General features: G+C 37.5%; 1 protein-coding gene across 8 annotated transcripts; it reads left to right on the forward strand.

Moving 5' to 3' along the window:
- The first annotated feature begins 52 nt into the window (after positions 1 to 52).
- LOC124447961 lies at positions 53 to 20,610 on the forward strand. Of its 8 annotated transcripts, XM_046999001.1 has the most exons (17): positions 53 to 558; positions 5,982 to 6,058; positions 7,387 to 8,293; positions 9,380 to 9,441; positions 10,580 to 10,749; positions 11,181 to 11,347; positions 11,413 to 11,543; positions 12,297 to 12,451; positions 13,176 to 13,291; positions 13,820 to 14,038; positions 14,277 to 14,381; positions 15,562 to 15,669; positions 15,743 to 15,937; positions 16,439 to 17,729; positions 17,790 to 17,869; positions 17,969 to 18,732; positions 19,702 to 20,610. In XM_046999001.1, exons 1-17 carry the CDS (start codon positions 70 to 72, stop codon positions 19,799 to 19,801), a joined length of 5,136 nt encoding a protein of 1,711 aa, XP_046854957.1. In that variant the 5' UTR covers positions 53 to 69; the 3' UTR covers positions 19,802 to 20,610. The 8 variants fall into 8 exon arrangements, with proteins under 8 accessions (XP_046854957.1, XP_046854920.1, XP_046854963.1 ...); XM_046998964.1 differs by having other exon boundaries at positions 16,439 to 18,732; positions 19,702 to 19,813; positions 19,945 to 20,610; XM_046999007.1 differs by having other exon boundaries at positions 16,439 to 18,322; positions 18,551 to 18,732.
- The last annotated feature ends 4,915 nt before the right edge of the window (positions 20,611 to 25,525 follow it).

Below are 25,525 nucleotides of genomic sequence, written 5' to 3' on the forward strand. Positions count from 1 at the left end.
CCAATATTCTATTTGTCAACGTGGGCTCGCTTCTTCCCAAACTCGTGGGTGCTTCTTTCAATACTCAAAATGGCCAATTCTGACAGAGTACCTAACGAGGTTAAAAGCTTCCTCCGCTCTGTCTTGGTATCAAGCAAAGGGGTGAAAGAAAGCCGTGTGCAAAACGACTACCGCGAATTGATTGGCGAGAAGTTGATGTGGCGAAACTACGGCTTTAATTCTCTGAACGAGTTTTTAAAAGCCATTCCCGATGTCTGCACTTTGGAATACAATAGCAAGGACAAAGAAAATCGCGTTTATGCTGTTCATGTAGATGGTATATATATGTCCTCGCATGCCAAGAAGAATGTCAAAGAGACAGCGCCTGATAAAACCCCTGCTAAACAGCTCGAAGACGGTAGATTTATTCAAACAGACGGTGAGATGGGTCTAAAAATCACCTTGACAAATAATAATGTTGATGCCAGAAAAGCTGGCCATTTTGAGGATGGAATTCAGCCTAACAAGAATGGAAAGTATCAAGTTTATGTTACAATGCTACCTGAATCCTGCACAGAGGTACTAAAGTTCTGTTCAAAATTTGTGCTAGAGGCTTAGCCTCTAGGCTAAGGCTCTAGTTGGGGGTTGGGGTTGGAATATTACTTGCATGTACATTGTTTATAAAAAACTGCAACCCTTTTCCAAATAACCTGACTATTAGAAATGACATGATTCAGTAATAATTGACCCACAAGGAGGCGTAAATGGCATTGAAAGTGATTTCTTACATGGGAATTGCAACATGTAATAACTTGATTTCTCATGAATTTTTGCATTCATTTTGAGCTTACGGTTTCTTTGGGGTCAATTCTTCCAAGTCATGCAAATTCTAAACATTGGGTGACTTCAAACCCTCTGGGTGAATTATTATAGCAACTCTTAAAAAGCGGCATTATAAGCTTAAGATGTAGCATTGGTTTATACTTTGATGCCATTAATGTAGCAATTAATCAAATGAATGTTTAAGAAGTAGAGCTGTTTTTTCCTGTCAACTTCTATGCTCAAAAAGCTCATGAGAATAAAATTTTTGACCTACAGTATAAAGTATTTTGCAAATGTTTTTAAAATTGATTTAATTATGAAAAGAAGTTATTTCACTGACCCTGATACATGCAATTAAACATTTTGAAATGAATTTTCATATCTTGTGTAACTTTTTGTGCATTCACTTAAGGTTTGCAAAGTGTTTGTTTTATCAACATTTTAACCTTTTCTCCACCAGCAGCTCATGATCACCAAAAACTAGTGAAGTGCTTTGGCACAAAAACCAAGGGCTTACATAAATCACTAAGGCTATAATGTACATATACACATACACGTTGTTGGTAGAAGAGGTTCATAAAACTTTGGTCCAAAATTGTTTTGATAACTGCTACCTTTAATTGAGTGCCATGCTCAAGATAAGTAAATTTAAAAAAGCAATGATTTCAACACAAAAATAAACATTTTATTATGTATAGCAAAAAACCTTTTAATATGACAATGGAGGTAGTTTGTCTTTTGCCATTATTACTAAGTAATTATGCTCAGCCCTCAAAAGTCAATTGATTGACATTTTAAAATTTGACCCCTGGTTTCAGATCTGTTTACCTCTGTGCAAGTTCTTTGAACTTAGAGTTCAAAACTTTATTAACAGTTTTAGAAAAGAAGGCAATCCTCAAACGTTGCTTGCCTTTAATACGCCCTTTGTGGGAATGAAATAACTGAAATCTTCATTTTAAATTGCCATAGCTTTATAATTCTAAGTTATACACAACATTTTCCATTTCGTGTAGTTTCACGCGAACCACGAAGTACTTCGAGATTATTACGTATAATACGTTATCTTTTAACAACCACAACGGCATTAAATAAAAATCAAGTGAAAACCTTCATTCGCTGGCTTAAAGTTAACTAAAGGCCCGTTCACGCGATCCGATTTGCGGGATCCGATTTTTTCGAATCCTAAATAACGGATCGTGTGAACACATATAAAGTGAGCCTTCGACAGTCGGATCCGTCAATCTAAAAAAAATAGATGGAAATAAAACTTGCTCTATTTTCATCCGACAATATCAAAGGAGGCCGACTAGTCGAATTACATAGATTTAAAAAAGACTTGAAACAAGAACAAAAATACGAAAATTATATCGGTAAATGTGATGCATAGCACAAATGGCTGTTCACACGACTTTAAATATCCAAACGAATGTAAATATCAACAAAATTATTGGACCGTCTGAAAAAGCAACCAAAAGTCGGAACCCAAACAAACGGATCCCACAAATTGAATCGTGTGAACGGGCCTTAATGGTCAAATGTCGTTCGCCATGTAGTTTCGGACTTGCGTACGTTGCGTAGCAACACATGTGAGTCTTTGTGGTTACGGAAAGGATAGCGGTTTTATCTTATTGGTTTGTGGACATAAGCACATGTCTATTGGTTGTAAGTTTTGAGCCTAAACATGACAAAGCGGCTGCAATTGGAACACTTTTAGTAGGTGATGGTCAGGGTTGTTAGGCTCCAGCGCTCGTTTGTAGCCAAATATGGTTTGAAAAGTAGCCAAATGACAACAAAAGAGGCCAAACTTGTTTTCTGAGCCCGCACTGTTTATGGCATGCGGTTTTAATAAGTTTTTCTAATTGCTTCTTATAGTCTATATGGATTTATCATAAATATATACCATACATTGCAAATCTAGCGATGCCAACGCCTAATGTACACATCAAAGGACATATGGGAAGAGGTGAATACAGAACGTAAGACTGAAAATTTATTCGCTGTTGCAAAATATAAGGTGCTTGTTGACGAAATGAAGAGAAAAATGAACTACACGTCAAAAATTTCTTGATAAGCATTACAAGCTTAAAAGGCCATGTCAAAAATACAAAGTGAATAAACTATTTTATCTGTCTTTCTATAAGATCTCGACGTGCATAGTTGTCATTTTTACTGCTCTCCATATATACAGATTTATATAAATATTTATGCATAGTTCTTATGTTTATTCTACTCACATTCATATATGTGTTTAGTGGCAAACAGCTCAAGCATTCGCTTAGTTACCTTAAAGTTAATGCAGCAGTTCCCGGCAAAGTGTAGGCTGGAACGAATACGAATAATGGCATTTAGCAGTTCTATGCTCATCCTATTGCGTTGTTTGGTCTTCACTGATGTCACCAAGGAAAAGGTTCTTTCAACCACTGCATTGCTTACAGGATTTGTCAGGCAGCAAGGCGTAAGTTGCCAATTCCTTGAATGGTTTGACCCCAAGAGAAGTTTGGAACTGAACTATCTTTGACCAAAATGCAACTGCTGTATCAGGTATGATGCCGTTAAAAATTTGTTCCTCTTTCCAATTTCGGTGGACGATCTTCCTGTACTGCTCCTCAATTGCATAATCTTGATCCTTTCGTAGATTAGGAAGCGGCAGTTGCTCAAAATCGGCTCTCGTTGTTACATCAAGAACTTTGCTTGGATGCAGGGCGCTTAAACCTTTAAAGATATTCCGGACAGCTGGTAAACGTTTCTCTACTTGATTTACATCTTCCACAAGAAATTCTAGACACCTATTTTTCACTTCAGAAACTTCAGCTTCAGTACGTCGTTTGTCTTGTTGGGAAGAAATGTATTTCTTTGCTTCTGACAAGAACTTTCCACCAAAGTCAACTTCATAAATGGCTAGATATTTTCCTTGGTGGTCGAAAACTCTACCATATAAACTTTTATGGTGTACATTTAGTTCCGTGAACATTTCTTCTGGATCACCATCAGTTGCCTGGAAGGCATTCACCCTGTCGAATTCTGTGACCAGAGGAGAAACGAAATGGAAATAAAGATATAGGACTGGATCATTGAGCATGTCCAGAAGAATACGAGCCTTGAATCTTGCTGCCTGCGTCGTCTCTGGTTGTGCTGTTCGGAAGTAAGCTTGCAGCTCAAACCAATTTGTGAGAATGCGAAATATAACTTTTCCTCTCAAGCCACCTCGTAGTTGAGTACTTCTCAAACGGTGCATCTTGCACATCATCTGGATTCATCACTTCGTAGAGCGTCTTGTATGCTTCTCTTCTAATAGCGCTCTTTGAAAACCATTTCGGAATTTCTGCCAGAAGAAATCCTACACTCGACGGAAGTTTCTCAAATGCATGCTGAACACAAAGGGACAACGAATGGCAAATACACGTCATCTTGATGCAATGAGGAGCGACAGCAGCTATTCTTGTCCACAGCGAATTGTGTTCCCCAACCATCATTGAAGCACCGTCACTAGCACAGCCAACACAATTCACTAAATCAAGTTTAATTGTGGCAAGGCAATCTTTGATTGCATTAAAAAGATCATCTGCTGAAGTGTGGACAACAGGAACCAGGTCAACAAACGCTGTAACGATCTTATTTTCAACTTCGCTGAATGGTGCCAAGCTTGAGGTTACCAGCTTTAAAAGAGATTAAGGTATTGATGACAGAAAGCTGACAGCTTATTTATCAGTAATCGTCGCTATTACTAGTATCCGACTTCTTTGTCTTTTCTTTATCCCGCTGCATTCCGTGAACAACAGGGGCGTTCTTTTTGCCCTCTACCAGTTTCCGCTGTTCGTCGGTTTTCAATGCGTCGTTTACAAAGGTATTCCTGAAACATGAATTGAAGCAGTATTGATGAATCTTTCACTACTTATCATTTAGCTAAAGAATTTTTACGATTCTGAAGACGATGCTCCACTGCGGCATTGCGAGAACTTCGGGGCTTGCTAAAAATGTATCTTCTGAATAATGCTTCTAAATTCAAAGGTCTGTTTACGTGGAAGTAAGGTCACCCTAGCACACCTTTGTAAGCCAGTGACCACACGTTAATATGTTTTATAAATAGCGTTTACCAGTGCTCTATAGGAACTCTTGCAGTAGTGCTATCCCATCAATTGGATATGGTTACTCTAGCAATAAGACTATGTTTTTGTTTACATAAGCCATGTAAACGAGTGAGATAGGCTTATCATGACAGTATAGAATCGTGTTCACATCACATCTCCAGAAATCAGGAAAAAAAATCGCTTGCAGATTACATATTTACACAATGTAAACTACATGACTTCACGCTGCAACTAAGGAAGTTTTCAAAACGCCAATGAAACTGTTTACTTTTCAAATGCTTTTTTCCTTAAACTTACACTCAAAGCGAATAAAATTGTAATTACTTTGAAAACGATTTTCAAAGAATATACCGAAGTTTGAATCTACAAATGTTCCTCGTGGAAAACAAAATGTATTCATTAGCAGTGAACACTCCAAGCTGTTTATGACGCCGTCTCTTATAACACCCAGACCTACCCACCTAAAGAGATGGCCAAGCAAGTAGGATGACCCATCTCATGTAAAGAATCATTATTTCTTCCACCTGCTTTCGAGCAAGCCTTCTGCTGAAGTGATCTACTTCCAACAAACTTTTTCATTTCTTCATCTTTGTATTCTTTATAAAAACTCCTTTTCTTCCGGACGCTTCAAAACATGAAATTGACTGACATTTCCATCACAAACAAAGCATTCTCTAAGATCTGCGTGTAAAGACTTAAATCATCACACCATTAAATCCAGCATGCCAAACCTCCTGTTTGAAGAGGTCACACAGGTCGACAGATCTGAAACCCTAAGGGGAGAGCAGATTATGAGAATTTCAATCAATTGATCATTGACTTAGAGGTGAGCAAAATAATTTGTTAATATTGGCAAAACAACTTATATCCATTGTAATGTAAGGAGGTTTTTTATAAAATATAGTTAATCACTGCAAATATTTTAGCATTGAAATCAATGCTTTTTGAAATTTTTAGCACTACAATTTTTCCTCTGACATGTTTTAACGTTTGATTTTTATGTTCTCTTTAATTCATTCAATTGTTTGAGCTGAAATGGTTTCGTACAGGCACGCTAGATATTTCGATGTAATTGCATATGCCTTTTTTTAGGCTGATGTGAGAGATTGCTTCAGGCGTTACGGAAATGTTTGCTATGTGCAGGTTATGAAGAGTTCAATTGGAAAAAAGTACGTTGTTTATCGAGAATATTAAGATTAAAAATAGGTTCGTTCACATGGAAGTAGGATCACTCTAGTAGAAAGCTTTCATTAACAAGTAGGTCAAAGAGATACTGATTGTTTACACGAGATACGGCCATCTTACTTGCTTGGCCATCCCTTTAGGTGGGTTGGTCTGTGTGTTATCAAACACAGTACGATCAACAGCTTGTTTCTGTTAACTGCGGATGAATAGATTTTGTGTTTTTTTTTAGGCTCATTTATGTATTCAAACTTTTGAAAATCGTTGTCAAAGTAATTACCATTCTATTCATTTTGAGTGTATGTTGAATGAAGAAAGCATTCAAATTGTCAAAACTTTCTTCGTCATCTTGAAACGTCCTTATTAGTCATAGCGTAGAGTCGTGTAGATCACCTTGTGTAAGCGTGCACTCTGCATGCGATATTTTTCCCCCTGATATCTATAAACATATGTTCAAGAGATGTTATGTGAACACGATCCTATACTGTCATGGTAAACCTATCACACTCGTTTACATGGTTTAGTCTTACTGCTCCAGTAACCGTATCCATTTGATGGGATAGCCCTCTACTGCTAGGGTTCCCATAGAGCACATGTAGACGCCTCTTATAAAACATATTAACGTAGTGTCACTTGCTTACAAAGGTAACCATTGTGCTACGGTCATCCATTGAACTAAAATACATGGAACGCTATCTGTAATAGAAAAGCTAGATAATTTTTTGAAGCTAAATTTTACACCCAGACGCGAGACTAAACACAGACACGCGTGTCACTCACTTCAACGCGTAGTGTCACTTGCTTACAAAGGTAACCATTGTGCTACGGTCATCCATTGAACTAAAATACATGGAACGCTATCTGTAATAGAAAAGCTAGATAATTTTTTGAAGCTAAATTTTACACCCAGACACGCGAGACTAAACACAGACACGCGTGTGTCACTTGCTTACACAGACACGCGTAGTGTCACTTGCTTACAAAGGTAACCATTGTGCTACGGTCATCCATTGAACTAAAATACATGGAACGCTATCTGTAATAGAAAAGCTAGATAATTTTTTGAAGCTAAATTTTACACCCAGACACGCGAGACTAAACACAGACACGCGCGTGTAATCAATCAATTTCACTTCGCGGGAGGATCTCGAAACACTACACACGTGTCTGGGTGTAAGATTTGGCTTTAATTATTTATTTCAGATAGCGTTCCATGTATTTTAGTTGAATGAGGTCACCACACTTCTCCTTAAACAGGCCCTTCAAGTGACAACTTGTGAAAGACCGATAAATACTGTTTCAATTCCTTTTTCAGGATTGCCTTTGTAAACTATGCAGTGAAAACTGACGCTGAACGTGCACTGGTGGAGGGCATAAATAACCCACCTGTTGTTCATGGAATGCAATTGGTTGTAGGAAAGACAAAAAGGAAGTCGGACTCTAGTAATAGCAGCGATCATTCTGAGATAAGTTCTACTGCAAGTGAAAGTAGCCTGTCGTCAATACCTTCATCTCCTTTAAAGCCATTGTCACCACCACCTACTAGTGTTCCAATTGCAGCCGCTCAACTCCCAAATTCTTCGTCATGTTCTCAACCTACCCGTGGCAATTCCTACCACAAACCCACAACACCACATCCACCACAATCAAAGTTCCACAGTACCCAGAACCTGACTCTCCACAACACCATATCACAGTACCCACAACCCATACCACAGACCGTCCACAACACCCTATCACAGACTCTCCACAACACCATACCACAAAGTACCCGCAACACCATACCACAGACCGTCCGCAACACCATACCACAAAGTACTCACAACACCATACCACATACCCTCCACAGCGTCATACCACAGACACTCCACAACGCCGTACCACAAAACACCCACAACACCGCATCACAGCCCCCCCATGACATCATACCGCAGATCAACCACAAAACCATAGCACAGGCCACTCACAACGCTAAACCACCGATCCCCCACAACTCCACTCCAAAAACAAATAATTTCCCTTATCAACAGTACAAGCATGCATCATCTGAACTCTCTCTATCCCCTCTTGCTGTTCAAGCTCCAAATCAACCCTCGCAGTCACCCTATTCCTCGCCTTTCGATAGCTCCCAGTATCAACGCCGTGTTGGTACCAACGGAAATGATGCGATCAATTCTAAACATGGCGTAATTATCTCCGGCTATAGCAACAAATTTGAGGAGGTAATGCTCATTTTCTTGTTTGAAATTCTCCAAATTGTCTTCAATAATTTGTACTAAACTTGACCATTTTTCCCATTGCGGGCACCCTCTCCGCAGCCACAAAGCCTCAACGTATGTTGCCTAAAATGTGGTGACTACCTTCCGAAGTTGACCATTAGTTGACTGTAAGTCTGCCACTAATGGTTTGAGCTCGATTTTTATTTCTTGTCTTGGTTCTTAACAATGACATACGTCTCAATCCCCAAGTGCTTCGTGGGGCCGCGTGTGGAACCACTCGACATGGGAAATGTTCCGTACAACATTGAATTACAACTTACAACTTGGCAATTTAAAACGAAAATTTCACTCTCACCGAGTGCTTATTTATGGCGAACAACATTTGACGAATGTCTTCTTTTTTCTAAATGTGCATGGAAAGTCTTTGAAAAATTGACCTCGTTTTGGACTGACAGCTATAACGCGCATGTCTTTATTTTCAACACATGGCAATGTTTAAAACTCCCGGGGAATTTTCGTAGTTTGAGTAAAAGATGAATTCACGACGGTATTTTTTTAGGGTAGGGTAGGGTGGTGTTGTACTTTCTATTGAATTTCGGTCGCTACTTGTTGTCGTAGTTCGTCAGAGTTTTTGTCAAATTCTGTTACCTTATGGTTCATTACACATTATAAAATATCAGCAGTACAACGCATGCCCTGTTCAGACCAATCTTAGCTCAATCAACAAATCAGTGAAAGAGAATTTGCAAATAAGTCGTGAACAAATGTTTGAGGAAATGCTAAAACATTCATTTCTTCTCTATGCTAACCTTGTAAACGTTTGTGTGAACTTTGGAGCAGGTGCAACCCTCGACCTTTGATCTCAGGCTTGCACTGATCTGCTCTCGAGTTCTCCCAAAGGTCTCCTCGGCAAAGATCTTTCATTTCTGAAGTAATCCCAATTGCTTTTGATACAGATATTAGCACCCCTACTGCTACCCATCTACCAATGACTAGGAAGGTACATACCTCGTCTTTTCCCACATAAATCAATCTCTGCAATATGAATTTATTTTTTCCATTCACTGACTAGTTATCTTTTGCCTTTAGGAGAACTTGAGAAATTTACTTCAAAATGTATGCGAACCTTTAAATCTGGAGTGGGGTTCAGGGTATGTATAAATCATCAATTACCTTACATTCTTAAAGTCAGTGTACACCCCACCACGAGATCAAAAATACCGCTGTTACGAGCTTTTATCAACGGCTCATATAGCTACGATTATCTCGTCGACAATAAAAAGGTTTTAAATTACATGAGCAGTAAATGAAACAGCTGGTCATGAACTTTGAATTTGTTAAAATCTTTACCTGCGTTGTCAAAATTAATCGTATTTTTTAGAAGTATTTACAACACTCAAAAAATCGTGTACGCCGCCATGTTGTTTTTCAAACATGATTTACAACATTAATGCCTGAATTGTAAACGCCTCGCTACTGAGTGCAGATTCAAAATCATTTCATAATTATTGAAGACGATATTTTCACTCTACTGATTATTTTCTTAGCTGGAGAAATGACTTTGCCTTTGATTAGAGAGAGCGCGACTTAAATGTCACATGCAGTGAGTGTGAGAGGGCTTTTAGATTGCCGAGCATAAGATTTTCATGTTACGAATTGAAATGCGCATGCTCTACTTTTAAGCGCATTGTGCCTTTGAGTATGCTATTACTTTTTAGGAGTTTTACTTATCTTAAATATTATGCACTGGATTGTAATAATTTTCAGTTTTGTGAATCATATGCTATACCTACTCAAACGTGACATTTAACCGAGTAAAGACCATTTTTCTACTTCAAAAGCAACGCACCTTGAAGTGGATCAAAACTTATTTTGAATTACGTTAACTGCGTCAAAAAGTTGGCTGAATCAAACTTGTTGTTTTGATTCACGAATCATCCTGAAATACAAAGTTGAAATTTCAAAGTCTTCTTTTAAACTGCCCATGCATATCACTACGTATTTTACTAGTGAAAAAAGCGTCTTTCAAGTATAATGTTAAATATTACAAACTTTCATTTTTGTGAACTAAATACAAACAAATTTCGAGTACGCTTGAAAAATTTCTATCTTGTGGCAGCATTGTTTTTGCTTTAGGCAAATAGTTTTTTTAGGGAGTGTGTGGGCTCTAGTGTGAAATAGATTACGTGTGCATTCCCCGCCTAAATTAATCCGTGGCTTGTCTAATGAAATTATTTATTCACCCCGTACCACGTGATCACTATTTTTTGATGTGTTCTTTTGTTATAGCTACAGTATTGTCACCTTAAAAAGTGCTGACAGTGTTACAAATTTGATCGAAACGCTAAAAGATAAGGTTTTCTTTGGTGAAGTTCTCATGACTAAGCCTTTGATTAAAAATCATCAAGAAGTATCGAGACTTTCCACGTCGGAAATGGGTCACGACGACAAATTACCTGGTCAGTGGCGATCTTCATAACACGTGATTTTTTCCCCAAACTATAGTTTATTTGTCGGATCACCACTATCGATAAAGACACTAGGCTGGAGTGTATATATTTGCAAGTTTTGACATCCGACTGGTACTGGTGTAGACACTACACTGGAGTATGTAAGGATTCAACTTTCAACATCAGATCATTCTAAATGAAGGCACTAGACTGGAGTATAAGGACTCACTGGTGTAGACACTACATGGAATGTAAGGACTCAACTCAACATCAGATCATTCTAAATGAAGGCACTAGACTAAGGACTCATGTTTCAGTAGATCACTAGATGAGGCACTGAAGTTTGGATATCAGATCACTCCTCATGAATACATTACACTTGAGGTCACTTCAGTTAAAAAACAAAAGTCGTATAGAAGTGCTCGAATTTCAAATTTCAGGTAGACAAAATACATTGACAACAATCTACGAGATCTTTAGCGAAGCCGTAAACCGTTGTTATGGTAAACGATACGCGAATTGGATGGAAAATCTTCCGCAAAAATTTGAAATTAAAATCATGGAACTTATTGACCCTTGTACATTTTGGCTCCATGTTGCTGATGGGGTAAGTATACAACTCTGTCGTTTTCAAAAAATCTTTTCACTTCTTCATTATCTTTTGACATTTAGAGTACTGACTATCAAGTCTTTAACGATGTATCCCTTCACCTGTCTACCATCAAGTTGACTTCGGACTCTCGTCATCTTAGCAAGGGAAAAATGGGTGCTGGGAAATTTTCTGAAGATGGATGTTGGTATAGGTAGGTGTAAGAAACTTATCCTACGTAACCAAGTACGATGTACATACATGAAGTAGTTGATTCCACGCTAGGTGATGTCAATGGAGCTCGAGAAATTTTTATTTTTATGATGTTAAACAATATTTCACTTCTTTCCCTAGCGGAAAACATTGCGTTAATTTAAGTCATGTGACAAGAAATAAACCAATCGCGTTCAGCATACGCAGCACTTAAATTATAATTATTGTTGATTAGCTGGTGCGCGTGGGATAAGAAAGATTGTTAGTCTACAAAATGCATGTTTCTATTGTAATTGTAGAGGGGGGGGAGGATGCCTCTTTTTGTACCTTATTATTCTGCAGAGGTTTATAGACTGCATCCTTTCAGTTTTGGTGTTCACATATATATAACTTGACCGATGATAAAAAGAATAGTCTTCATTTTTACAGGTTAACCCTTTCAGTTGAAACTACCATTGTAAATAGGGGACCTGCCTTCTAAGTTCGAATTTATTAAAGATTAAACATCGAAATAAAATAAAATAAGTTTATTTAGCAGTATGAAAAAATATGATGAAAATAATTCCTTAGATTTGAAACGTTTAACTTAACATGAACGTTAATATTTGAAAAGTGAGAAGAATTGTTCTTCCTTAAATTTCTTCGGTAGTCCATTTTATACTTTCGCTCCCTAAAATGTGAATGATTTTTTACTATATTTAATATTCATCTTCATCATGACAAGGTTCAATCCATTTCCTCGTGTGTTTCTTAGATGTTATTGTTGTGAAGAATCCGCTGACCTAAAGAATGTGCGCGTCATGTACATTGACTATGGCAACACAGAATGGCTTTCACGTGATCAAACAGTGCTTATAAACGATGATTTGTTCGAGCTTCGTCCCCAAGGCGTTTTAGCGAAGTTTTCAGGTACGTGTCAATTTTGCCGAATTTCCCTGAAAAATTCTCATCAATTTTTCCAAATTTCCCTGATGGATTCTCATTAATTTTTCCAAATTTCCCTGATGAATTCTCTTTTCTGCACATTCCTTGCTCCTTTAAAATAGTTGAAGATACTTTCTTTGAATGCTTGAAGTTCTAAACTCAGGCCGCGGAGACAGGTCAGGAGGCATTTTGTGCCGGCTTTGCAACCTATAAAAGGCGCTCTTGTATGAAAAAAGACCTAACATTAAAACAATCATGCATAGTTATTTTGACTTTCAAGACACGTTGCACGTGTTCCTTGCGGTGGAAAATGTTTAAAACTATGACGTCACAAGGTGCTACTACAATTTTTTAGGTCCAGTGACGTAGCCAGCCCTCAAATTAGGTCGTGCTTTGTAAATTCAGATCATTACTATCATTTGCTTCCATTGAAATCTATTTTTTTACAGTTAGTGAAGTTCAAAATATTTGCATAGCACGTCCAAACTTGTGGTCTGGTTGAGGCTCTTTCCGGGTCCCACATTTGATCATGGGCACCTCTGACTAAATTACCGTCGCGCTGACCGATTGATATCGAGCCCCGCAGATTTCTTAAAAAGAAAGTCGAAATTTCTCACAGGAAACATGATAAACGATCTTAGCTAATTGTTATCATTCACGAAATGTTATCTCTTCATTAGTTTTTCTGATGTTCCTTTATTTTTTGTAGGTTTAAAGTACGAGGCCGGCGGCACTGCTACCGACGAAAACATTTTTGTTTCGGCGAAAAAAATTCTCCATGAAAAAGTTTTCACAGCTAGAAAAGTTGCAACTGCGCCATCCCAGGTATTTCTTCCTCCATTCCATTTTTTGTTGCATGCTGGGGCGCATAATGCTCAATTGCTCGTGTTTTGTGACGTTACCGGGAGGCATAATGCCTATGTTTTATGACGTCCCCAGAATTCGCGGTTTCTGTAAAATTGCAAATTCTGACGTCATGCAACGTAAGCATTTTTGCTGGCTTGTGTCTGTATTCATCTCTAGCAAAGACTCTTTTAGTATAATTTTTTTGTTTAAACAAGCTTTTCTTTATGAGTTTGTTTTTGTGGAACAACACGAATAGAAGAGTAAAATTTCACGCATCTGCATCACGAATTTTGCATAACTTATATCGGGGGGGGGGGAGGTGCGTGTGTTATTTTGAGTTTGATCTTATTTTTGTCTATGTGTCAGTCTGTCGGTCATTGGCATTTACATAAATTGTTCACTCATTCACCCCATTCCAACTAAAGCTAGGACTAGTTCGCGCACTCCACCCCCCCGGTGAAATTTCATCCTGGTACGTGTGACATGTGCTTTAATGACGCTTTGTAGCCTCTTCTTTTGGATGTTGAGCTGCTGGGTGCAAATGGCGAACAGTGTTATAAGGAGTTATCCTGTTTACGTGGAGTCAAAAAACATCTGTTGATCCTTCCTTCAGTTGCTTCTGTTTTACTGTCGATACCACCCCCCGTCCCTGAAGAACTTCAGCCTATCAAATCCTGGCTTTGTGATGTCGACAAAATAAACCCAATTTTCATTTGGATAACAGATGTAAGTAACAGTGCCGGGGCCTCTATTACGGGGGTAAATTAACCCTATAGTCTGTGTATGGAAAATTTTATGAGAAAAATTTTATAAGAAATATTTTTATGTTCGTATTGGCCATTAAACTGAACGGGGGAGTTCAGAATATTTTTTCTTTTGCATTTTTTGCCATCAAATTCTTCACGCCTAGAACTCAAACTTGTGCTAATTGTTTGTGATGATAAACTTATAAACTTGTCCTTAGATCCGATCTCCATCGTGTTTTTATTTTCAACTGGTAAACGAGAGGTCCAAGCGCGATATAAAGGAACTTCAGGAAATTTTGCTCAGATGTAATGTTCAAAATAAGGTAAAGTTGCCACCTTTGTCTGCTATACGTGGTTGTTGGTTTTACCTTCAACCCTTCATCAACTTTATATGGTGTGTTAGCTACAGTTTGGCATTAGTTTTCTCTATGGTTGACTACAGGATAGCTTACACTTTTCTATGGTTGACTACAGGATAGCATACACATCTCTATGGTTGACTACAGGATAGCATACACTTCTCTATGGTTGACTACAGTATATCGTACACTTCTCTATGGTTATCTACAATATATCGTACACTTCTCTATGGCTGACTATAGGATAGCATACACTTCTCTATGGTTGACTACTGGATAGCATACACTTCTCTATGGTTGACTACAGGATAGCATACACTTCTCTATGGTTGAATACAGAATGGCATATACTTCTCCGGTTGATTGTAGAGCTGCATACATTTGTCCATGTTTGGTTGTTGTATAACATAAATTTCTCTATGGTACATTAAAGTATAGCATACACGTCTTTATAGCTAATTAAAATATTGCATTCTATACTCTATGATTGGTTGTTGTACATCATACACTTCTTTCTAGTTGATGAAAGGATATAAACGTCTCAATGATTGGTAACAAAATAGCTTAAGTACATTTTACATTTATTTCATAAGACTAAAATTTGATCTTTCTTGTTCTTTTGGGCCTAAAAGTTGGCTTTTATCGTTCTTTACCGTGAGGTGATGTGATCTCGTCTAGTTCACGTGACGTGACGTATATTGAAGAACACGCTACTTCTTAACGCTATAGAAAATATAGTGTTAGTTAAATAATAAAGTGCACGATATAAAACTAGTTTAATAAAATTCTTCGACTTTGTTAAAATGTCACTCTTAACTACAGCGTTAAAAAGCAGTGTGTTCTCCAATGCACGTCACGTCTAGTAAACTAGACCCAGGCGTGGCACCTCAAAGTCGAACATGAAAAAAGCCAACTTTGAGGCCCAAAAAGTCAAGGAAGATCATATTTCGTCGAAGGAAATATATTGCAAATGCTCTTAAAGTCGTCTACTCTATCTAAATAGGTTATTCCCTGAGGGTGATATAGGCACTTTTAGTACAAATATAACATAGCATGGCTTGTTACAATGTAAATTGCAGCTGCATTTATTTGCAAGGACAGTTTACATTGCAGAGGGCGAGTTACCTTTACGTTTTCATTTCAGATAAATATGAAAGGTCCCAATTCAACAAACATACTTTACTGTTATCACAAGAACGGCCATGAACGATCGCGTGTATCCATCACCAGTGACTCATTTCCTCAGGGAAAGGTATGACATACTGTCTTCATCATTGGATAATACTTCAATTGTTAAATTTACTTAAATGTGTTACTGTTGGCAGGTGAGAGTACTTCATGTTGATACAGGTAAAGAAGCCCTAGTGCCTTTGACGTCATTCTTCGATTTGCCTCCGAAAGCTAGGCAGGCGCAAGAATTGCCTTTTCAAGCGCGACCTGCGCACATGTATGGCGTGTCACACGACGCTTTTGTCAACTCGACGAAGGCCCTGGAATTTATTATTTCTCAAGCAACCCAGGTGTGTGTTCTGACTTTTGTTAGTGGAATCATAATTGTAAATGCTTTGATTTGATTGGCTAGTCTACTTGCTATCTAATTTTCAATAAATAGCAAGAAGCGAAAAAAAAACATGGCTGCCGACCCTGGTGTCCAGCGTTTTACTTCGGTTTATGACGATGAAATTGATTGTTTGCTTAAAGAATCGTTGTCAACGTTAATACTACTATTCTTTGTTTATATTCGTGCTAAATATGATAATTTATTCCATCACACGATTTTCCTTCTCTTAGACTCGTCGCACAACTTCGACAATAGTTGAAAATGTTTGATTCCAAATAGGAAGTACTTATTTGAATACCAAGTTTTGGTCTTCCTCTTTTACGCCTCGGTCACACTGTTCGACGATAACGATAAATGATAACGATAAACTAAATATCACATAATGGAAATCTCGAGCGTGTAGTCTAATTATTTATTTAAAATTGAAGTATGATCAAACTGATTCCCAATTGCTATTAAGGTTCTTCGAGCGGTTGTCGTGAAAGAAAATTATGACGAATCTGTTGTTTTGGAGCTTTTCGATGCCCAAGGAGATAGTCTGAACAAGTTGATGCTGAATGTAGTAGATAATTGTCCATCAACCCCTCCAAATATACCAGGATTATCCAAGCAGAACTTCGTGCCTGTGAACACTTCTATTGAAACAAGCCCCTCTCCGAACCTGGCGTCTCCTGAGTTAAATCGCTTCTCAAATAGTCAAGGCCCATCGGCTGAAGGATCACCTGATCAGGCAAATATATCTCAATTTCACACACCACCGGATGAGCCCACCCATGTGCAGGCATCATCTAAGAAACTTGCCGCAAATCAAGTCACTAAACCTTATAATACTAATGTGGGAAATGAGAAAGATAGTGGAGTTCACCTGTTGAAGAGTCAAGGGAGTCTTCATGATAAGGTGGATGCCCAAACTCAGGCTATGTCGGCTCCCCCTCAAATTCAGGCTGGCTGTGTGCCACCCAAACAAGCTCAACTTCATTTTAACAAGTTTCCAAATCGGGATGATATGCTTAAACAGAATTTGGCTCAACCTCGTCATAACGAGGTTCAAATTCAAAACAATCAAGTTGGACCTCATCAAAATCATCATAAATTACCTCGTGGTCAGCCTCAACATGCTGAAAAAAAGGCGCAACCTTATCCTAATCAGGTACAACAAAATCAGGGTCAAATTCAACAAAACCAACCTCAATCTCAACAATTTCTCTCTCAACTTCCTTATAACCAAGCAACACCACAGCCCAACCAAGGTCAATTTCAACGCAACCAAACTCAACATCAGCGCAACCGAGCACAACCTCAAGGCAACCAAGTTCAACCTCAACCCAACCTAGCTCAACATCCGAGCAACCAAATTCAATCTCAGTCCATCCAATCTCAACTTCAGCGCAACCAAGCTCAATCACAGCCAAGCCAAGTCTTACCTCTGCCCAACAGGATTCAAGAACGCAACCAAACTCAACCTCAGCCAAACCAAGTTCAACATCAAACCAGCCTGGTACAAACTCAAAACAAACATCCTCAACCTCAGCCAAACCAACTTCATTATCAGCCCATCCAAACTAAACCTCAGAGCAAAAATTTTCAACCTCAGTCAAACCAAGCTCAACCTCGGAGTAAACAACCTCATCCTCAGCGAAACCAACCTCAACTTCCCCCCAACCAAGCTCAGCATCAGAGCATGCAAGTTCAGCATCTGCACGACCACACCCTGTCTCATCAAAACAGAGCTCAAGTTCATTATAACGAAGGTCAATCTACCCATGACCATGCTCAGCCTTATAACCAGCGACAACTTCAAAAAATCCAAGGTCAATCTTCCCATGACCATGCTCAGCCTTATAGCCAGCGACAACTTCAACAAAGCCAAGGTCAATCTTCCCATGACCATGCTCAGCCTTATAGCCAGCGACAACTTCAACAAAACCAAGGTCAATCTTCCCATGAACATGCTCAGCCTTATAGCCAGCGACAACTTCAACAAAGCCAAGGTCAATCTTCCCATGACCATGCTCAGCCTTATAGCCAGCGACAACTTCAACAAAGCCAATCTCAACCTCATCAATACCCAGGTCCATTTCATTATGATCAGGCCAGCACATTGGAAAAAAATACTCCTGTATCTTTGAACAATTATCAGCTTCCATTGCTATCACTTGGTGTAAGCTCAAGTAGAAGTTCCCCCGTTGGGAAGAGAAGTCCGTGTAGTGACGTCATTGATGGAATTACGTCACCGTCGCCATCCTTTGAATCGGTGAGCTCATTTTCATTCAATAACGGAAAATTGCGATCGAATAGCACTTCCAGCTCAACGAGCAAAAGCTCTCGAGACTCTATGGAAGGTCGTGTTGAACAAAAAATAAACATTGTGAAGGAGCGGAGGAGCAATGACTTTAACGAAGACGTACGTAAAGGCAAAAACATGCCGAAGAGGACTGGTAACTATAAAGAGAGTGAACCAAAATCGGTCGCTTTAAAAACACATTCGTCTTTTGAAAATGCCGAGTTTTTACAAAGACCGAACGAAAACACAACGAGCAACGAGATTGACACGAATACCGAGTTGAATTTCTGCAATACATCCATACCAAATGAAGAACTCAACTCAAACGGCGTTCCCACGTTTTTTAATGAAGGGACGTCGTTAAACTCGAAACTGAACGAACAGAAGAAAGTGTTGACCAGAAATGGTACAGAACAACAGAAAATGGTACAAGATTATCGAAGCAAAGAAAAAGCATCAATCATTGAAAAGTTAGTATCTTTTTCTTTTTAACGTTAAAAAAGTTATTGCTGCGAGCGCATTGTATTCTTTATGCGTACACGATCTTGACGTTTTGATGGCATGTATGCTTTTGTATTACGTCATGCCAAATATGCCGCATGCGCATTGTGCGGAAATTTGTATTTTCATGTAGTCGCCACTTGTTTTGCGATGAAAGTTTGGCACTGTGTTGTTGTGAAACGGTTTGCTTGGTAATTTTGATGATATAACGTTGCTGGAAGTATTCATCAAGAAAATGAAATGTTTAGTGATATTTGATAGGGGAAACAACTCACTCGTATGTGTTTTCCAGCGTAGTTATTCTTGGAAATGGCGAGATATCGTAGAACCTCCAAAATAGCCTTTCGAGCTATTTTCAAAGTTAGTGGCCTGAAGGGGGTTAATTTCAACGGAAGCTCTTATTTTGGGAGAGCGCTTGATTTGGAGTTGTTATTTTCAGCATCGGTAACTTTCATTATAAATAGTATTTTTCAATGTAATTAAAGTTGTGTGAGGTTGCAGTAGTTGGGGCTAATGTATGTGAACGTTTTATTTGGATTATGAAGTATAAATATTGTAAAGGTCTTAAAAATTCTTTAAAGATGGTGGTCTCTTTCGAGGGGGCGGTTATTTTTTAGAGGTAGGGGTACGTTCAAGACTCTAGGGTAATTGCAGAAACCATCGACTGTTTACCAAATCGAATTTATTGACCTATTTCTAATGGTCTATGAAAAAAGTGTGCACAATAAGTGTTTAAACAATACACTTGATGTTTATGAAACGTTAGTACTATAAAAATTGATACCCACATTTCGCAGCACTTCACTTTCTATTCGAAGTTTCTGGTATAGATATAACACATCTCTTGATCAAGTTATATTCACACAATTTCCGAAGGGTGAATTACACCAAATCGCGGATTTCTATGTTCCTAAGATTTTTTTACATCTCTTTCTTAGAATAAAAGCGTTGGAAAGAGAAAACGCCCTCTTACAGGAGCAGATAAAACAAAACCTGAGAGAAAAGGCCGAACTAGAGAGAGACTTAAGCAAGTATTGAATATGTCACATGGTGAGTCTGGTCACGTGAAATTGTTGTCGTATGAAGTCGTTGTATATTACATTGGCGCGTCAAGTCATCGGTCGATTTGACAAATTCTAAAATCAAACATGTCTATCTGAATTATGTTTCCGTTTTGTTAGATTACCTTAAAGATGATGCGTATCGGCTTATTGAACAATGACATGCATGATACTGCACACGGAGGTAGTATATCACAAAAAGTCACGACAATAATTAATTAAATTTCCCACTCATCCGTAATGTATATTTGGATTAAATATTTTGAGAAAAAAATGTACAAAAGGTTTGACAACGTTTGAAGTTTGTGCCCATGCAGAATAACGGAAGCAACTCCCTCTCTCTCATCTGAACATTCGAAGTATTTTATAATAAGTTGTAATGAAAATTTGGGGGAGTGGCATTACCTCGGGGCGAATGAATGACTTACACCGATTTTACGAAAACTCTGTAAAAGAATTTCTGAAGTGTACTTTTTGTACTGTGATTGTCTGATCACTCTGGTGCAGTAAAATGGCTGAATGTCTACTCATAAAATATATTTTAATAAACATATCAAATGAACAACGATTTTTTTTGTAAAGTAAACATGTTTCGGCCCTCTTATGCCATCTTCAGTACAGAAGAATGCATGATATAATGAATGATTCTTTTTACAGCTTTATTTTTGTTGCATAAGTTACAGGTATTAGAATACTGAATCTAAATTTTAATAACCATAGAAGACATTTTAATAACACAGGGCGTTTTTTTGAAACTTAAAAACACGAAAGTTTCGAACTTTAAAAGTTGTCAAGCCGTCCATTTATTAATGTTCCGCTTTGTAAAAACTCCTGCGTCGTTGAAATTGTAATGAACCGTCTCAAATTCGCGCGCAAGCGATCGCTTTATCATATCTACGATTAAAGAACGGACGATTGACGGCATCAAGTCAAAGTTTCTCCATTCAAACATCGCTTGGAGAGTTAAAATATACAGAACTTACTATGGTTATAGACGAAATATTAAAGTTACATGTCGATGAAGCATAAACTATTAAATAATCTTCCACACTTTGAAAAAGAATAAAATGGTAAATTTACAGTAATTATGTTTGAAAACTGTTGACATTGTTGTATAAGCACCGTGCTAATGTAAAACGCCAATTGAGGGTTGTGAATATTATAGTACTTAGCTCTGCCTTACTGATTAGTACTGAAAAGAGATTGTATTTAAAACTCAAATCCTTAGACAATCTCTATCGTGTGATTTAAATATTGCTGTGAACAGCGTGTTTTTTTAGACACCGCGTACGAATAGAGTCTTTTTATTTTTTCATGTAAGATTGCATCTTTTGAATGGCTCTGTTTTTTTCAAATCGCTCCCATCACAAATATAGAATACACTGCCACAAATACTCTCAACAACAACAGTCACAGGACAGGTTATGTTAAGGAAAAGCTTGGGGTTCGGATCAGTCTTAATATGTCATGGCCACATTGAAGAAATAAAGACTAACGTGAAATATGGTATGCAAAAGAAAAAAGTGTGAACATATGGTTGATCATTTCACAAGTTCTTGGCATCATCAATCATGTCATTCAAATGGGTAGTATGACTGTTGAAATATTTACGTTATTTCTAAACAATGGTCCTCAACGTCTGAACGACAAAGAAATGTATCGCCTATACAAAGGTCCATTAGCTAGTTTAACGGCGGACAATGCTACAGATGACATTACGTGAAGATGCTCCTTATACATCAGCATATGATTTGTTCAACAACTTCCGAAATTCTTTCGGAAAATGAACAATTGCTTAGCTGCTTGAACATGTTACAATGTGAATCCAAAAATGTGTCATTCTCAATGTAAAAATTGCAGCTCAATGACCAGACTTGTACTACGTATTCAATCTTTATAGATTTTTTACGCCTTATTTTTATAATTATATATTTTTGACGTGCTGCACTATCTCTCATTCAAAATTCTTCTATAATCTTAGTTCGAGACCTTTAACTGTCAATTTTATCACATATACCACAAAGAAGGAATGGTACATTAAACAAAAAATTAAACAAAGTAGGCGCAAGGATCGACAAAAAGTTAACACAAAGTTGACATAAACTTACAAAGTAACAGAAAGTTAGACACAAAGTTCGTCATAAAGTAAGTCGTAAAGGTCGAAATATGAAGGTAGACGTAAAATTAGAGAAAAATATATCAACAATAGTGAACAAAAAGGTAGACGTAAAGCTAGACATAAAGGTAGACATAAAGGTACACATAAAGGTAGTCATAAAGGTTGACACAGGTAGACACTAAGGTAGACATAAAGGTACACATAAAGGTACACATAAAGGTAGACACCAAGGTAGACATGTAAAGGTAGACATAAAGGTACACATAAAGGTAGACACTAAGGTAGACATGTAAAGGTACACATAAAGGTGCACATAAGGTACACATAAAGGTACACATAAAGGTACACATAAAGGTAGACACTAAGGTAGACATGTAAAGGTAGACATAAAGTAAGACATAAAGGTCGACATAAAGGTAGACATAAAGGTCGACATAAAGGTACACATAAAGGTAGACACTAAGGTAGACATGTAAAGGTAGACATATAAAGGTACACATAAAGGTACACATAAAGGTAGACACTAAGGTAGACACAGGTAGACACAAGGTAGACATGTAAAGGTAGACATATAAAGGTACACATAAAGGTACACATAAAGGTAGACACTAAGGTAGACACAGGTAGACACAAGGTAGACATGTAAAGGTAGACATATAAAGGTACACATAAAGGTACACATAAAGGTAGACACAGGTAGACACTAAGGTAGACATATAAAGGTAGACGTAAGGGTAGTCATAAAGAGAAAACAAAGAACGTTGCAAAGACAACTTCTATAAAATGATGACTTTCTGTTAAATGTTAACCCTTATAGAGCTTTTTCAAATGTCGTTTTTGACCAAAATGACTGCATAATTACAAGATTACATGATAACATGATGACATTATGACATGAATTTTTTAGCAAAAAAGACGTGTTTAATACTTTTGCAAACGTCATGTACTTGTTTCTTAAACAATCACGAAATGTATGTTGTGTATTGTCAAATATAGTCAATAAAGTCATTAGACACGACATGAACGACATTTCAAAACGTCATCATTTCATAAGAGAAGACATGAGACGACAATTGAAAATGTCGTACAATAAGCAAGTTGAATTATCCCCAACGGCAAACTATTAAATTACCAAAGCCACTAGTAAAATACTAAACACGTTTTGCTGAACAAAATATTTTCAGTTTCGAAGCGCAACGTAACTGGATAAAATTAGTCCCAAATTGACCACGTTGCTTTTAAACATAAGTTTGATTTCTTACCACAAAAAAGTGAACGATATTTTATCGAGTCATATGGCTTTGCAAACTGACATAAGTAAGCGCTGAAGCATCAATTCCCCCGTAAAAAAGTGTTGACTGTCATGATGGTAAAAAATATTTTTGGTAAGTTTAAACAGACAATTTAAATGATTCGCAACGCCATTAAATTGACTACGAACATGCGCGTTATTGCTCTATCATTCACCACATGGCAATGGCTGACATTGTATATACTTTATTCATCTTCCTCCTTGAAATTATGGATGTCATGAATGTCTAGCAAAGTTATAGTTCGACAGAGACGCCAAGTAAATCTCTTTTTTTTTCCTTTGCAATCATGGTAAAAAACATTAATGAAACATACTATATTTTGTGAACATTAGATAATGGAAGGCAATGAATGTTGCTTTCTGGACCACTTGACATGTTGTGACAAGGTTTGCATGTTTCTCGTCTGGCCAAGCGGTACAGTTGCCGGTGCAGTGATCACACCTTTTGGTTTCAAATCTTGTCCTTTTCACTTTGTCATTTTTCGAGTTAAAATATTTTGAATACTGAGTGGTACAGTTACGGATTTAAGGATTACACCGTCTCCGGTTCTGACCGATTCGTTTTCTTCCTCTTAAAACTTAAAAAAAGGATTAAATACGCCAAAAAACTGAATGCTTTCGATGTTGAGTACTTAGCTTGACTTGCCATCACTGACCTCCTGTGCACAAGATCCTTGTTTCGCACCACTTAGGTGTACGAGGCGGATGTGGACGACAGAAAGTCGAACTGAGGAACGAATGTCTGGAGGTAAGAAGAGGAAAATTATAGCGTTCTGTTTGCTCTTAAATTCCTGACTATTAAAACTTACAATAATATCTCCCTACGATCATAGCGAGTCATAAAAATAATGATCAAAACACTTAGTTTTTTAAGAGTAGTTTTTTGCATGGGATCGTATCTTTTTTCCTTCGCTCTCCTCCCTCCTTCTTCTTGTTCCTTAGCGGAGAGCGAGTTTTTTCTGAAATTATAGTGTCGGAAACCATTCTTGAAAACTTTATAAATAGAAATGCTATCTTCGTACTATTGAGCAGCACTATATTCCTGTTTCTTAGCTCGTGTTATAGCCTACATCTTATTCCAGACAGGGTTTGAACCTCCACTTTGCAGCCTCGACAGGTTGTGTCTTTTCAAGAGACCAAAGAGTTCGTTGCAGATAAATGACCAATTTAACTTACTATTCCTATTTTGTAGTAATTAATGCAAAAATAAAATTTACCAATAATGGTCTCGAAGCAAGATTATACGAGATTTTCGAGCTTATGATATTGCGCAACAAAGCAGAAACATTATCATAAAAATTAAGACATGCAAAGAGTGAAACTAGAAATGAAAGATGTTATTACTGGTGATAAATGAGGAATACATATGTAGTAACTAGCTTTGGAGTAATTTCTACGGAAACCCATAGAGAGAAATATGCTTGCACAAATCTTTGACGTGCAGCACGTTTCCTTATTAAAAATAAGTTAAAGATCTCTTTTAGAGGCTGCTGTGATTTTGTGAATATTAGTTCAACACAAGAGGCTCTTGTTCTAGTTAAATGAGAGGATGACATATTTCTGGCTTTCTGTACCATCCTTTGACGGCTAGAAGTTATCAACCATTTCTTCATACTTTTTCAATTTGATTGCATAATTGACGACGTAGCAACATTCATCCTCAAATATTGTGTGGAGGATATAAACAGTGACGAGAAACCGCCGTAAATAGTCTTATACGGCGTTCTATAATTTCTGGTCTCTTCCATTACGCAGTGTTGATGTTTATGTCTACCTTTATGTCTACCTTTATGTCTACTTTTATGTCTAACTTTATGTCTACCTTTATGTCTACCTTTATGTCCACCTTTATGTCTACCTTTATGTCTACCTATATGTCTACCTTTATGTCTACCTACTATATGTCCCTTTGTGTCTGCTTTATATCTACCTTTATGTCTGCTTTTATGTTCACCTTTATGTCCACCTTTATGTCTACCTTTATGTCTCTTTATGTCTACCTTTGTGTCTATCTTTATAAGTTCACCTTTATGTCTACCTTTATGTCTAACTTTATGTCTACCTTTATGTCTACCTTTATGTCTGTCCTTTTATGTCTATCTTTATGTTTTGCCTTTGTGTACCTTTGTATCTACATTTATGTCTACCTTCATGTCTACCTTTATGTCTACCTTTGTATCTACATTTATGTCTACCTTCACCTTTATCTTTTGTCTACCTTTATGTCTACATTTATGTTATTTATTTACTACTTTTTATGTTCACCTTTA

This window comes from Xenia sp. Carnegie-2017, unplaced genomic scaffold, assembly GCF_021976095.1.
Source record: "Xenia sp. Carnegie-2017 unplaced genomic scaffold, XeniaSp_v1 HiC_scaffold_13, whole genome shotgun sequence".
Lineage (NCBI taxonomy): Eukaryota > Metazoa > Cnidaria > Anthozoa > Malacalcyonacea > Xeniidae > Xenia > Xenia sp. Carnegie-2017.

Bases quoted from the DNA above. Each gene is read 5' to 3' on its own strand.
- LOC124447961 (XM_046998955.1), top strand. From the start codon at position 70: ATGGCCAATTCTGACAGAGTACCTAACGAGGTTAAAAGCTTCCTCCGC. The intron at 11,348-11,412 runs GTAAGTATACAA...TTTGACATTTAG, and splicing joins GGCTCCATGTTGCTGATGGG to AGTACTGACTATCAAGTCTT. The intron at 14,039-14,276 runs GTAAGTAACAGT...ACTTGTCCTTAG, and splicing joins TTTTCATTTGGATAACAGAT to ATCCGATCTCCATCGTGTTT.